This window comes from Panthera pardus, unplaced genomic scaffold (genome assembly GCF_024362965.1).
Source record: "Panthera pardus isolate Hobbes unplaced genomic scaffold, ASM2436296v1 HiC_scaffold_13, whole genome shotgun sequence".
NCBI lineage: Eukaryota > Metazoa > Chordata > Mammalia > Carnivora > Felidae > Panthera > Panthera pardus.
Genome location: NW_026526688.1, coordinates 16,366,180 through 16,380,685, shown reverse-complemented (window position 1 = coordinate 16,380,685; position 14,506 = coordinate 16,366,180). Strand labels below are relative to the sequence as shown.

At 37.5% G+C, this 14,506-nt stretch overlaps 1 protein-coding gene across 2 annotated transcripts in view; it reads left to right on the top strand.

Moving 5' to 3' along the window:
- Window positions 1-10,931, top strand: part of CFAP97 (cilia and flagella associated protein 97) — a 41,778-nt gene extending 30,847 nt beyond the window's left edge. For both annotated transcript variants that reach the window (XM_019422279.2, XM_053900845.1), the window contains exons 4-5: window positions 3,848-3,998; window positions 5,351-10,931. In XM_019422279.2, coding sequence (XP_019277824.2) covers window positions 3,848-3,998; window positions 5,351-5,478 — 279 coding nt within the window. In that variant the 3' untranslated portion in view covers window positions 5,479-10,931. The remainder of the gene's footprint in view (window positions 1-3,847; window positions 3,999-5,350) is intronic.
- Window positions 10,932-14,506: the final 3,575 nt, after the last annotated feature.

Genomic DNA, 14,506 nt, shown 5'->3' with positions numbered 1-14,506 from the left:
AAACAATGAAGCACCTCCCCTCTGCTGACAACTGCAGAAATCATTAACACATTAGTCATTCATTTGTTTTAACTTTTCTGTTTCCAGAGATGGACAGGATTCAGGTTGGGTTAGTTTTCCTTCCAAAAAGAATACTTCCTAAATAGAAAAACAAATATTTGGACAAACTATTTGGGATTCATTATTAGAATTTGATTTGAGTAGCAGATTCTAAGATTGAAAATACTAGGATTTTGTAAACCACAAATTGAAATATAAGTATCCATTCTTATCATTTCTCAATTCATGAAACATATTTATTTAGTGTCTGCTGTGATCTGTGTAAGACACTGAAGGAATATAAAAATGTCTGTAAAATACTGTCCTGTCATATAATATATAACATAGCTAGGAAGGTAATACTAGTTAGTGCATGTCAAAAAACTAGAAAATAATACAAAGCAATATGAATGGTAGCATTAATGTTTGATAACTCTGTACCAAATGCCAGGGACTGCTGTGAGCATTCTATATGCATTATCTCAATTAACTGCTTAAAACTGACTCTTGGAGATTATTTCATTAATACCCACATCAAGTCATACGGTCATATAATCATTGGAAGAGCCAGGATTTAAATGCACGTCTTTCTGACTAGATAGCTTACATTTTTGTTCATTCTGATGCAAATGTTAAAATATTTTGAACTGTCATTTTTTAAGTTTTACCCAGAAGTACTAAATTATTCACTAGATTAAAATGTATCTACTTTTGATTTTACACTTTATACAGTAATCAGTACTTCATATTTTGATAGTTTCTATAAGCAAGAGCTGTTTCTAGTAGAAATCATCCCTTTAACTTCTGCTTAACTTATTCATGACATACAAATGATATAGTTCCATGTAATTTAGATAGCTGATCTCTCTCTCGTTTTCCAAAGTTTCTGCCTGTAAACTTGATAAGTGACCTATCAGGACAACAAAATGAGTTTATTCTTTGCCTTATTGTCAAATTATTTCAGAATTGATTTTGATTATATTGCTTTATATGTTTTATATCTGATGAATAAGCGTCACAGTTTTCTTAAAATTTAAAAAAGAAAAACCTAGCTAGCCAAATAAACAAATTTAGGAAATTAGTTTATCCAAAAAATAGTGAGGCTTCTACTAGCAAAAAAACAAAATTAGTAGTTAACTGAAAATAAATTTTCTGTCCTGTCCCCCCCACAGCCCAGAGGGTAGTTAATAGGATAATCAGATGACATGGCAAATGATGCCCTGCCTCGCAGAGTACATGGTGTGATACGTAAGAAGTTTCTTACTCACTTATAAATGTCTCACTCGGGCATGCAAGAGTATTCTCTTCTTATGCAAACTATAAATGACAGGGCAATATTTTATATTTTTTCTTCTGTTCCTTCCAGTGTCTTACACAACTCAGAGCAGTTACAAACTGTAGGTAGAAAAGGTATAATCCTAGGAGGTTTTGCCCTTAAAATATACAGCCTCACTATGTACGGTGAGAAGACCACATATGGTCTTGTGATGGCAAGACCAAAGACTTTACAGACGGAACCATGTTTAAATTGTAAGTCTGGGCTCAGCAGAGAAAACCGTTAGCTCTAGTTGAGTCTGGCTTCCCGAGGGAGTTAGGTGTGCTCTAGCCTTAGAAGGTAAAAACTGAGAAAGGCCACTTCATGCCACAAAGAGCTGGCAGGCCGAGATCTCTCATTTGGTCGGTGTCCTGCTTCATGTGCTCTAGATCGCTGCCATTTGTCTCCAGGTTCCATTTATTTCTGTAACACCTTCCTTCTCCCTTTTCTAAACAGCTCTCTGGAGTATTTTGACTTGTTCTACTACCATCTATCACTTCTCTGGAATTACTCAGAACACCAGTCAGAATAGAAGGGTGAGGGTGAAGCTGATGAGAGCAAACACAAAGTTGAGAAAAAGTTCTGGATATGGTTGGTGGTCATGGTTCACGGTGATGTGAATATACTAAATGCCACTGAACTGTAAGCTTAAAATGGTAAATTGATAAAATGGTAAGAATGGTAAATTTTATGTATTCTTTGCCATAATAAAAAGAAAACAGCGTTGAGGCAGAAGGAAAAACAAGGCGTGCAGAAAAAAATTTGTCCTGTGACTGAATTCAAGAGGCTGGTTTTTTAATGGGAATCTGAGTGCTGAACAAGCATTCTCTTTTCAAATAAAGATCAACTTGCTACAGAGTTAGTTTAACTCGATAAAGAGATAATAAAACAATCATAGATCAATTCCTTGATCCATTTGGTCTGCTCAGATATTCCCTTCTCTACGATACCTTTGAAAATGAAACAAACTTTCTACCTTTTAAAATATGAGGAAAGAAAATAAAATTAGGAATGTTTACACATTAGATTCTGTTACGGAATCATATTAAAATACAATGTTACTGGATATTATGTTGCCTTGGCTAGTTGGTTTATATATCTATTTAAAAGTTATAGTAGATGATTTTCAAACTTAAGAGTAAAAACTTTTTTCTTCCAAACTAGATTTTATGCAGAATATTTAGTATATGAAACAGGCAACATGGAGAGCACAGATGGACCAGTAGAAACTGGGAGCGGGAGACCTGAGAGGCCACCCCCTTGGCCTCTCCTCAGTGTCCAGTTGGGGCACAACTGGAAAGTAAACAGCTAGAAAGCCAGTGCTCTAAAGTCATATATAGAATTGATAGTAGCTTAGATAGGTTTGTGGTGATGTCTAGGTTGAACGAACACACTGGGCTTTTAGCATTTTGTCCATTCTCTGAGAAAATCACATTTCATGCATTTCCATTTATAGCACCTTTCCAAACATTGTAACCTGACATGAAAGAGAGATGTGCCTGTGATCAGTTGTTAAAACCATACTGGTTTTATAGGATAGGTGAAACCCTTGGATTTTCCTAAAAAATTTTTTTTAATGTTTATTTATTTTGGAGAGAGAGAGAGAGAGAGAGAGAGCAGAACATGAGCAGGGGAGGGGTTAGAGAGAGAGGGAGACACGGAATCCAAAGCAGGCTCCAGGCTCTGAGCTGTCAGCACAGAGCCTGATGTGGGGCTCGAACTCATGAACTATGAGATCATGACCTGAGCTGACGTCAGAGGCTTAACCAACTGAGCCACCCAGGTGCCCCAAACCCTTAGATTTTCCTGAAAGTATATTATTTGAAATATTTTTTCACATAGCATCTCAAAAGTGATTTTAAAATCTTTATTTCATAAATTTCTATTAAGTATTTACTGATTTAACACTAATTTGAAGAGATATCTGTACCCCTATATTTATTGCAGCATTATTTACAATAGCCAAACTACGGAAGCAGCTTAAGGGTCCATCAATAGATGAATGGATAAGAAAGGCGTGGTATATATATAATGGAATATTACTTAACCATTAAAAATAATGAAATCTTACCATTTGTAACGTGGATAGAGCTAGGGAGTATTATGCTGAGTGTGTCAGATAAAGACAAATACCATATGATTTCACTTCCATGTGGGATTTAAGAAACCAAACAAAGGGGGGAAAAAAGAGACAAACAAAAAAGCAGACTCTTAACTATAGAGAACAAACTGATGGTTGCCAGAGGGGAGGTGGGGGGACAGGTGAAATAGGTGAAGGGGATTAACAGTACGTTTATCATAATGAGCACCAAATAACAGAATTGGTGAATCACTATATTCTACACCTGAAACTAATACAACACTTTATGTTAACCATGCTGGAATTAAATATTTTAAAGTGCCTTTTTAAAAACTTACTGCTGTTGGGTTCCTGAGTTATTGCTATCACTTACTTCTATCTAACATTGACTTTTGAATTGTCTTTAAATGAAGGCTTTATTGAAAAGACTTGAATCTGTGAAACCAACAGTTGGTATGAAACGCTCTGAACAACTGATGGACTATCATCGCAATATGGGTTATCTCAGCTCATCACCATCCACCAGACGAGTGAGATCAACTCTTGGCCAGTATAGCCCGTTAAGTAAGCATGCTCAGAGTTATTTTGTTCTTGTGTGTATATTTTATCCTTTTTAAAAAATATAACTTACGTTCTTGGATGGAGTTTGAAAATGGCTGACTTCTGGAAGGCATTGTATTATTTTTCACTAGTATGCTCTGCTCTTGTGTCAGTTCACTCAACTTCAGGTTTCACTCACAGCATGTAATGGTAGCACAGGAAAGAAACAAGAAAAACGGTTGAAAATATCAATACTGTCTTCAGTAGTAGACATTTTATTACATTTGTTAGAGGAAGAAATGAATAGATAACGCTGTTTAAAAGTGGCTGAGACGTTCCCCCTAACGAGCTAAGGATGATTGGTAATATCCTCCAGCCCCTATATGTGCTTTGTCTTCCTCACTGGTTAACTAAAACAGGAATCAGCAGTCTGTAGAGTCATCACATATAATCCGTCCTAATGCTTGACCTGTGATCAACACACACCCAGCTAGTGGTGCGTCCCACAGAATGTCGCATGGAGTGGCCACCTCGTGCTAGGGTGTGTGACACAGGAAGTTTATGCTGTCGCTCCATGTGTGCATTCTAAACCATAAAAAAAGAAGCCGAGGCACCTGGGGGACTCATTGGGTTAAGCACCCGGCTTCAGCTCAGGTCATGATCTCACTGTTCGTGAATTCCAGCCCCAGGTCAGGCTCTGTGCTGACAGCTCAGAGCCCGGAGCCTGCTTCAGATTCTGTGTCTCCTTCCCTCTCTGCCCCTGCCCTGCTCACACTCAAAAATAAATGAAATAGGTGAAGGTGTCCTTCAAAAATAAATGTTAAAAAAAAATTAAAAAAAAAAAAAAAAAAAGAGCGAGAGAGAAGCCAATGTTAGAAGAGAGCTGTAACCACCTATGACATCCCAACTTCCCAGTGCTCTGGTGAGTCCATTCATTCATCTCATTCTTCGAGCATCACTTCCTTGCTATAGTCATTGACTGACATAGGGTCTTAATCCAGTAATTCATACTCGGCATTATGCCTTGAACATGGTTAATTATTTCTTGAACACATTTGTAAATAGTTATATAAAGTGGCTTCTTTTATCGCTTGAATCATTTGAGCAGCTTTTTAAAACATGTATTCCCATCCCAAATCTGTTGAATCCGAACCCCCCCAATGTAGAGTCCGGGCATGTTTCTTATTATTTTTAATTTCCACAGGGAGTTCTGAAGTGCATTCCTGTTTGAGAATCATACTAAACTACTAAAAATTCATGTGAGATAGGGAAGAAAAATTTATTCTGAACTTTAAATTAGGAGAGGAAGTTTGTCAAGGGTTAATGGATGTATTTAGTTTAAATAAAATTATTTCTTGTTCTTCATATATTTTCAGGAGGAGCTTCTAGAACATCCAGTGCTACCAGTGGTCTCAGTTGTAAGAGTGAGCGACCAGTTTTTGACACATCCAGTGGCCTGTTGCTAAGACCTAAGCCCCCTAATGTTCGTACAGCTTGGTTATAAAAACTCTTTTTACTTTAAACCTTGTTCATCCGGTTCTTATTGAAGTGCTCTTGTATATTAGTATAATTCTCTGTGTAAACATCTGTAATTTAAAATTTACAACAATGAGTTGTAATTTTACTGTAATTCAATGCAAAATTGTTTAAAAAAAACCAGTTTAATGTAAAATCAGTGTTTCCTGTGAGGATGTATTTCTGTGAGAGGTATATGTCTTTGATAGAAAAATGGTAGTATGTATGTATATTTTCTCAACATAGAAAATGATTCAGCTCTTACACTGACAGAACAGTTGTGATAATATCACACTGTACGTCGGACCCAAGATGTTAACTACATTGTTCTTGTTTTATGTTTTTTTTTTTTTTAATTTTTTTTTAAGTTTTAAACCATGATCGTAGCTCCTAAATATAACTTTGTTTTCTCTTTGCTCCAGAATTCAGGTGGTATAACTCTTAATTTGATTGTAAGACTTGATTGTATACTTACTGTGAACCGAAACTTGAAATTTGTTTCCATTGGTGGAGCTGATTTAGATTTGGTGAGCGGACTGAGAGAAGCGTGTACTAGGGCAGCCCTTGTGATTCACCAAAGGCATCTACTACCTCCATATGAGTGAGTGTGCGGAGTTAGATCTTAAAAATGCGATCAGCCATTCCAAACCGTTTCAAACTGTGAGTATTAGAAAGTTCATCTTGGAAGCAAGCTCCTTCTCTTCCACGTTCTTACACATTCAGGTAAAGTACCACTGACGATTCTGAGAAATGAGGTAGACTTTAGAGTCACAGTCCGCTACGTTGTGAATAGGTTGTCCAAGGACCAGATCGCCACAAGCAAAAGCAACTATTTGTCGAGCACAATAGCACCACCAGTTTGAAAAGGCAAGAAGCAGATCCTGAGTTGTGTCAGAACGGTGTTTTAAGTGATACTGTTAACAAGTTGTGTTACGTTTCAGTGTTTACTGTATTCAGAGAGGAGATAAATAAGAAATGTGTGGTCTTAAAGCTTTGGAAATTCCAGCTACTATTTTTAAGGACTGAGAAAGAACATTAAAATATGAATGGTAGAGGAGAAATCGCACACATTTTGTTGAGGCTACCTTAAATGTCAGCTAATTTTCTTGTTTGGTTGGGGCTTTTGAGTTGAATTCTGGCAGAACCATTTTTTGCCAGTCCCACTTTGCAAATCCTGGTAATCTTAATGGAATTAGTAAGGGCAAATAGGGTGTCATATAGTTGACAAATCAGAATATTTCTCTGTCGATCTGTGGGCTCTCATTTCATGTAGCCGAGTACATCTCGGTCATGGCCGCTTCTTCTGCCTCGGTCATCGCTGATGCATCATCACTTTTTCTTTACTGGCCTGTTCAGTATGCCTTTAGGATGTACTGGGAAGTTTCCATAATAAATGCCAAATCTTTCTTTTTTTAATGTGAATTCGTGCTCTGTAGCCACGATAATATTTGTTGTTTGTTTTTCCAAGTCAACTCAAGCTTTTGTAGCATGTGGACTGAACTTACTTTTCTAACCACCTTGGGCAGTAAGCCAAACGTCATGTTGCTAAATATCTATTCAGAATGTCTTGGTCTTAAGTTGGCATTGATAGATTTTGTCAGAAGATAGGGCCTGTGAAGTGTGGCAACAGTGGTGTTGAAAAAAAATCACGTGAACACAACCTGACAGATTTTTCTGCTTCTTTCTTTGGGCTGTAATGTTCATTCATTGTTATTTGAAGCTCTCTTCTGGTGCCCACGTTTTTACATCATTTAGCACTCTGTTTATTAACTTTAGCTCTGCTAAACCAGGGGTGTTTTGCTTTCTTTTGTGTTTAGCTTACTGCACTTTTAATGTTTGTATAACAACTTATCTTTAAGAAGAGATAAGGTAATACTGAATTTGGACACCCGCCTGATATGGTAAGCCAGTTTTTAGAAATTGATTTTTAAGTTGTTAGGGAAAATCTACCTATATATATCTATATCTAGATATCTAGATATAGATATATATAGAAGATAGATATAGATATCTATATATAGATATATAAAAATATAAACCTTTTATGTTCATGACATTAGTTCCTGAATATATTTTATATGGCCTTTGCTGTCATAGGTCAGGATTACAACACGTAATTTTTATAGATCAAGCTATACTTGGATTTTACATACTAATTTCATGCCTTCAGTTTTTACTGCTTTGACGGCGGGTTCATCAAAGTATTGCTGATAGCTGGGATCCAACTTGGAGTAAAAGTTGGGAATTCCGAGCAGCAATGTTCGTCCTTTCAAAGCAGAATTCACAGGTCTGTCGTCATGAGTACTTATATACGATAAGTAAAAAATAGAAGGATAGAAGTGGAAGAATATACTATCTTCTGGTATAAGCCAAGCTACTTTGAAGGTTTAAGGGACACTTTTATGAAGGAATCGTAAGTATACTATTTTTATTTTCAAGAACTTCTAAAAGGTGAAGGATCACCTAGCACCACTACATATTAGGTTCACTTGGACCTAATATATATACTTTGGAAATTTACGTCTGCAACTGGAAGTTATAATCCAGAATCTAAAATTATCAGGCAAGATTCTTATTGAGAGTTATTTTCATATCTGTCAAATGTTCAACTAATGTCGCCTCCATTTTAACAAGATTTTATGAGAGATTTTGAACTATTGAGATTATTTCCTAAGGGATACCTATTTTATCTCACACTTTCCCTACTTTGTTCAGTCTCCATTAAAAAGCTGCTTTCTTAGCTACTACTCCGAATAAAAGTTTTCTGGTTTGCTTATAAATGTAGTGTAATGCAGTTCTCAAACCATTAACCCAGTGTCCAAAAATGGTACGGGAGCAACTTTAGAAAGAGGTCATCGTGATACTTGTGCGCTTCTCCTGTTCAGATTCAGGCACTGCACACTATGCAGAGTATTATGGCCAGTATAAGTCGGAGACACAGTTGAATTTATTATATTTTAATAATTAAATTTATAAGATGTTTAATATCTTAAACGCCAAAATCTTAACCTATAAATGATTGTATACCATCCTAGGAAATGTGCTTAATGCTAATGGCTACTTTATTTCCATGAATAAAGATTAGTAATAAACTTAAAAATCAACATCTTTTTTTAATTTCCCAATCTGTTACGTGTTTTAAGCCTGAAGAATTAGCTTGACATAGTGAAGAAAGAAAGAACAAAAGATAACTGAGTGTTGATCCTGTGCCCATCTCTCAAATATATTTTCTTTTTTCCCCCATAAATTCATATGTGGCAAATGTATTTTCTTGTTCCCATTTTAAAAATGAGAATAATAACTTTTTTAAAAAAAATTTTAATGTTTATCTATTTTGGGGGAGAGAGAGACAGAGTGCAAGCAGGGGAGGAGTAGAGAGAGAGACACACGCAGAATCTGAATCAGGCCCAGGCTCTGAGCTGTCAGCCCAGAACCCGATGCAGGGCTCGAACTCATAAACTGTGAGATCATGACCTGAGTGGAAGTCGGACGCCCAAACGCCCAACCGACTGAGCCACCCAGGTGCCCCGAGAATAATAACTTTTATGTGCCTTACAAGTCTAAGAATTAAAATGAGGTTGGAAGGAGGGTATTAGTTATTTATATGTTTGAAAGTACGACATTTACGTGGGAAAGAGTTTGCTTAAAATTGCCTTGCTGGTCGCCTCTTTAAACCACATCATCTAATTTGTTCCGTAAAATTGTTAAGATGCTGCAACACCTTATAGCCTGATAGAATGTTTTGTTTTGTTTTGTTTTAAGCGTCCACAGCAACATTTCACGTGCATTATGAGTGATAAGAAATACTCTTTTTAAAACTTGCTGCTAAAGCTTCAATTTAGGAATTTTTTTGATGAGGGTTAATAATAATGATGCCATTGGAATAAATCACTGAGTAGTTCCAGCAGTAGTATATGTGAGCTCCCAACTACAAAGTTCAAGGATGCTTACAGCAAATAAGATTACATCGTAGCAGAAAGTTTTATTTGATTTTAAAATTCTGGTGACAGATTTTTAAGCCACTGAGATATTTCTGGAGGCTCCATGATACAGTCTTAAATGTTCTGTGCCTCGGTTTGTAAGTTCAGGTAAGTTGCAGTATTTGTTCTAGATGACGTTTTTTAAGGTTTTCTTGTTTTACAAAGTAAACTTACGAGCTAACCTGTCATTAATTTACTATAATGAGAGACAGGATTTTTTCCTACGAACCTAATTTGACATCCACTATTATAAAATGGTAAAAGAATGTAGATAGCTACCAAAAAACTATTAAAAACTATAGTTCCAAATTCTTACAGTATTTTCATTACAATGATAGTCTTCACCAAAAATCACACACTTACTTCATGTGTTTGGGAATTATAGCCAATCTCCAAGTTTGAAGTAAGCTTTGTTTTCTTTATTTCATTCTGAGAATTTTTTATTTCATGAAGAAAATACCTAGTACTAAGTAAATATATCTTCTTTGCATGTAGTTGTGTATACTAACTAGAAGCACCTAATTTTACCATTAATTTAAGAAGATTTAATTTTTAATAATATTTTGGGGAATGTGAGAGGGATGTGAGCATGACATAAAGATTTTGTTAACCATTTATGTAAATGCTACAGAAATACAGAAAGGGGCACCAAACATAAATGTACACCTCATGTATTGTAAGAACGCAAATACCCGTGTCACCAATAACCAGATCCAGAGTTGGAATATGCCAGAACTCGTGAGATCCCTTGGGGCTCCCTACGAGTCACGACACTCTTTTCCTGCCAAAAGGTGACTGCCATCTTAGCTTTCAAGACTGTTGTGTAGTTTTGCCCATTTTTGAATGTCCTATGAATGGAATTCGATTCTTTTGTGTCTGCCTTCTTTTGCTGTACGCATTCATGTTTCTGACATTCTTTCATGTTGCATGCAGCTGTAATTCATTTGTTCTCATTTCTGTATAATATTCTAGCGTGTGACTGTACCGTGATTTTTTTTATCCATTCTGTGGTTGATAGACATTTGAGGTGGTTTCCAGGTTTTTGGTTATTACAAATCATGCTAATATGAAGTTTTTTGTAGACATATCTTGATTACATATGCATGCATTTGGTTGGCATATACTTCAGAGTGGAGTTGCTGGGTAAGATTTAGAGTTTTCCAGAGTGAGTGTACCAGTTTTCTCTCCAGCCAGAAGTATATTAGTTCCTGTTGTCCCATAGCCTCACTAATATAACCAGTTAGGTGTGTATATATTGTTATGCCATGATTTACTCGCACTACTTTGATGACTAATAAGATTGAACACTTTCATGTTTATTGGCCATTGGGCTATCTTTTGTGAAGTCCCTTTTCACAGTTTTTTGCCTGTTTTCCTATAGGTTGAATGTCATTTTCTTGTTGATTTGTAAGAGTTATGTGTTCTGGATACAATACAGTCCCAGTGTGAGGTATACTGCAAATATTTTCTCCCAGTCTGGCTTGCTTTTTCACTATAAATGATGTCTGTGAACAGAAGTGCTTAATTTTACTTCAGTCCACTTTATCAGTCTTTTATAGTTAGTGCTCTTTTAAAATGTTGGATTTTATGAAATTTTCATTTAACCAAACACATGAAGATATTCTGCTCTATTATTTTCCAAAAGTTTGACCTTTCACATTTAAAATAAAAAATTTTTCAATGTTTATTTTTGAGAGAGAGAGAGAGAGAGGCAGAGAGAGAGAAAGAGACATAGAATCCAAGGCAGGCTCCATGCTGTCGGCACAGAGCCTGACGCGGGGCCCAGACTCATGGACTGCGGGATCATCACCTGAGCCCCAGTCAGACACTCAACTGACTGAGCCACCCAGGTGCTCCTTACCTTTCACTTTTAGTCATGCAGTTCATTTGGCATTGTTGTCTCTTTTTCAAGAAAGAATTCTGTTACCTTAATTATTGGCTTCCAGGTTTATTCTTTAGGTTTAATTTGCCATTATTTTTCTAATTCCTTGAAATGGATGTGTAGTTCACTGATATTCAGGCTTTTTTTTTTTTTTTTTCTTTTTTAAGTAAACTCTGTGCCCAATGTGGGGCTTGAACTCACAACCCCCAGATCAAGAGTCACATGCTCTTCTGAGTCAGCCAGGTGCCCACAGCCTTTTTTATTTTCATTAAGTTCAAAATATTTTTGAGTTTCCATTGTGATTTCTACTCTTTAACCCATGGGCTCTTTAGAATATATTTTTATTTATTTATTTATCTATTTAAGATAGAGTGCACAGGCGCACAAGTGGAGGAGGGGCAGAGGACGAGGGGGGAGAGAGAGACAGAGACAGAGAGACTGAGAGACTGAGAATCTTAAGAAGGCTCCGTGCCCAGCTCAGAGACCAACATGTGGCGGGGTTCCATCGCACAAACTGTGAGCTCATGACCTGAGCCAAAATCAAGGGTCAGTGTCTTAACTGACTGAGCCACCCAGGTGCTCCTGGAATATATTTTTAATAGGATGTTTTAAAGTTACGTTTGTGTTTTTGGTTTATATGAAAAATTGTAGAAAGATCTTAAAACTCTACATCAGGGGTCTGCAAGTTTAAAGCCTCTGAGCCAGCCAGGTTTAAAAGGCTTTTACCTTTTTAAATGTTTTTTTATTAATCAGAAGAATATTTGTAACGTGAATATTATGCAATTCACATTTCAGCGTGTGTACATAACTTTTATGGAACACAGCCATGGTTATTCATTTTCTCGTCCAAGGCTGCTTTTGCAATACAGCAAAGCCAATGTGTCAAAGACCATCTGGCCAACAAAGCCTAAAATATTTACTGCCTTGTCTTTCAGAGAAAGAGTTTGTTGACCCCTGCTCTGAATGGTGTTTTCTTCCAGACAGGATTTACTTTTGCTTCTGGCAGGCAGCAGGGTGCTCGAAGTCGCAAATCGCATTAAAACAGAGATTGAATCGGCATCAGTGACTGCAGGCTTCCAGTTCCCTTATTGTCACAGTGTCACCCTTCGGGGGTCCCAGTCCAAATGGGTGTTTATCTAGGGCTCCCCTTTCTTGGAAGGCCCTGGGTTCTGGTTTTTGTCCCTTTTCCCTCAAGAGGTCTATCAAATTGTTTCTAGTTCCTCAGCACTGCAGCTGTGTTTTCCACAATTTGAAGATACTCCATGGGGTAAACTGACCCCCAAATACTAGGCTCACTTCTGTGGGTTCAGATCTTGGCGTTGGCCCCATAATATCACATGCCTTATTAGTTCTCCAGTGACTTCGAGCAGATTTTTATTTTAAATATTAGTTTGAATCCCTTTTCTAGTAGTTTTCAGAGGGAGCATTGGTTTGCACTTACCTAGTCTGCCAATATGGAAACCTTTATAAACCACAAACTCACTTGTTTTTGAAGAAAATTCTTAGATCTTACGGTGAAACTGACAAATGAGTTGTGCCGTTCTTGAACCTGAAGGTGTTTGGCCCGCTGTCTGATGAAGCAGCCCAATTTTCTTTTCCCCCACTGTGTCCTTTCCAGGGTTGGGGATGGTGATTAACATGATCCTATTGTCTTTTCATACCCATGACAGAAGCCTGAGGGTGAGCCTAGCCTCTTCCCTCTGGCTTCTTTTAACCAGCACTCCAAGCCCCTTCTTAGCCCTGCTGTTATGTTACTCTTTTGTTTCCGCTACTATCTCCTTGTCCCCCAAGTCATTGTCTACACTGCTGCCAAAGTGCTGCAATGGAAATTTGATCATGTCACTTCCCTGCACAAAAAGCTCAGCGGCTCTTTTTTTTTTTTTCAAGTAGGCTCCACATCCAACAAGGGGCTTGAACTCGAGATCCTGAGATTGAGTCACGTGCTCTACCACCTGAGCCACCCAGGTGTCCCCCTTCAGTGGCTCTTTATAGATTGTTGTGTATATATCATGCCTGAAGGAAGCTTAGCCAACACACATATTTTCTCCATAAGGAACATCACTGCCTTCTTGTACTTAAGAACCCAAGACATCACTTCAGTACTGTGCTGGGGGGCCATTTTAAACAGTGAAATCATTGACAAAACACAGAAATGTAAAGGCCTCTTTCTTAAGAGTATGACAGCTGAAACTAGAGGGCAGATCCTATCTGACCTTGTTTGACCCATTTTTCGCCACTCGGTGCATACCCAAGAATGAACACAGAGAGGTTAGAAATAGAATTTTAAGAGGAGGCCAGTTTGCAAATACATGATCTTCGATGAGGGTCAACTGTACTTTATAATGGATTGATTAAAAACTGACACTCAAGAGAAACAAAACTTTTAAAAGGAATTCACGGCATGAACTTTGTAAAAATGTATTTTTAAAGACTTGAAAATTGAACGTAAGGCAGCCAGAAATTTCCATCCACTATATGCCCCCACATGCTTGTCCCCTTGCTATGCATGTTCAGGATTCCCCCAAACTGGAGGACTTGCCCTTCCCCAGATACTCTGTTGGTTCTTTGTCTGTGGGTTTTAGGTGCATGTTTTCCTCATTCTTGCATTCAACAAACACTAAACAGTGTCTGTTCCCAGGCACCCTTCGGGGCTCCAGGCACGTGGCAGCGAAAAAAATAAAGATCACTGCCCTTGGAGAGCTTCCATTCCCTCCTAGCCCTGCACGTTGTAGGTGTTTGTAAATTTTGCCTCCGCACAAGCCATGCTGCGTTATTTTATACAAAGTAAAATGGAAAGGAAACAGTTGAGATTTAAACACAGAACAGTTGAGGCAAGTTTGTAAATGTTACCATCATGGGCTAACCTCTGTCATCTTCCATGGTTTTTCTCCTAGACTCAAATATAAAATAAGGTGGCTAAAAAGAAGATGCCTATAGGTGAGCCTGTAAAGGAGAAAATACATTAAAAAGGAAAAGTGCTTTTTTTTTGGCACTGGGGCGTGGGTGGTAGGTAAAAGGAGGGCTGCATTTAGGGAGGAAGTTTTGCAGGAGAGGGGGCTAGTAAATTCCTGGGGGCAGGACACTCAATTCTGAGTTGTTAGTTTAATGTAAACCCTTTTCATCTTCTCAGACTTTCAAGTGTGACAGCTTTGCCC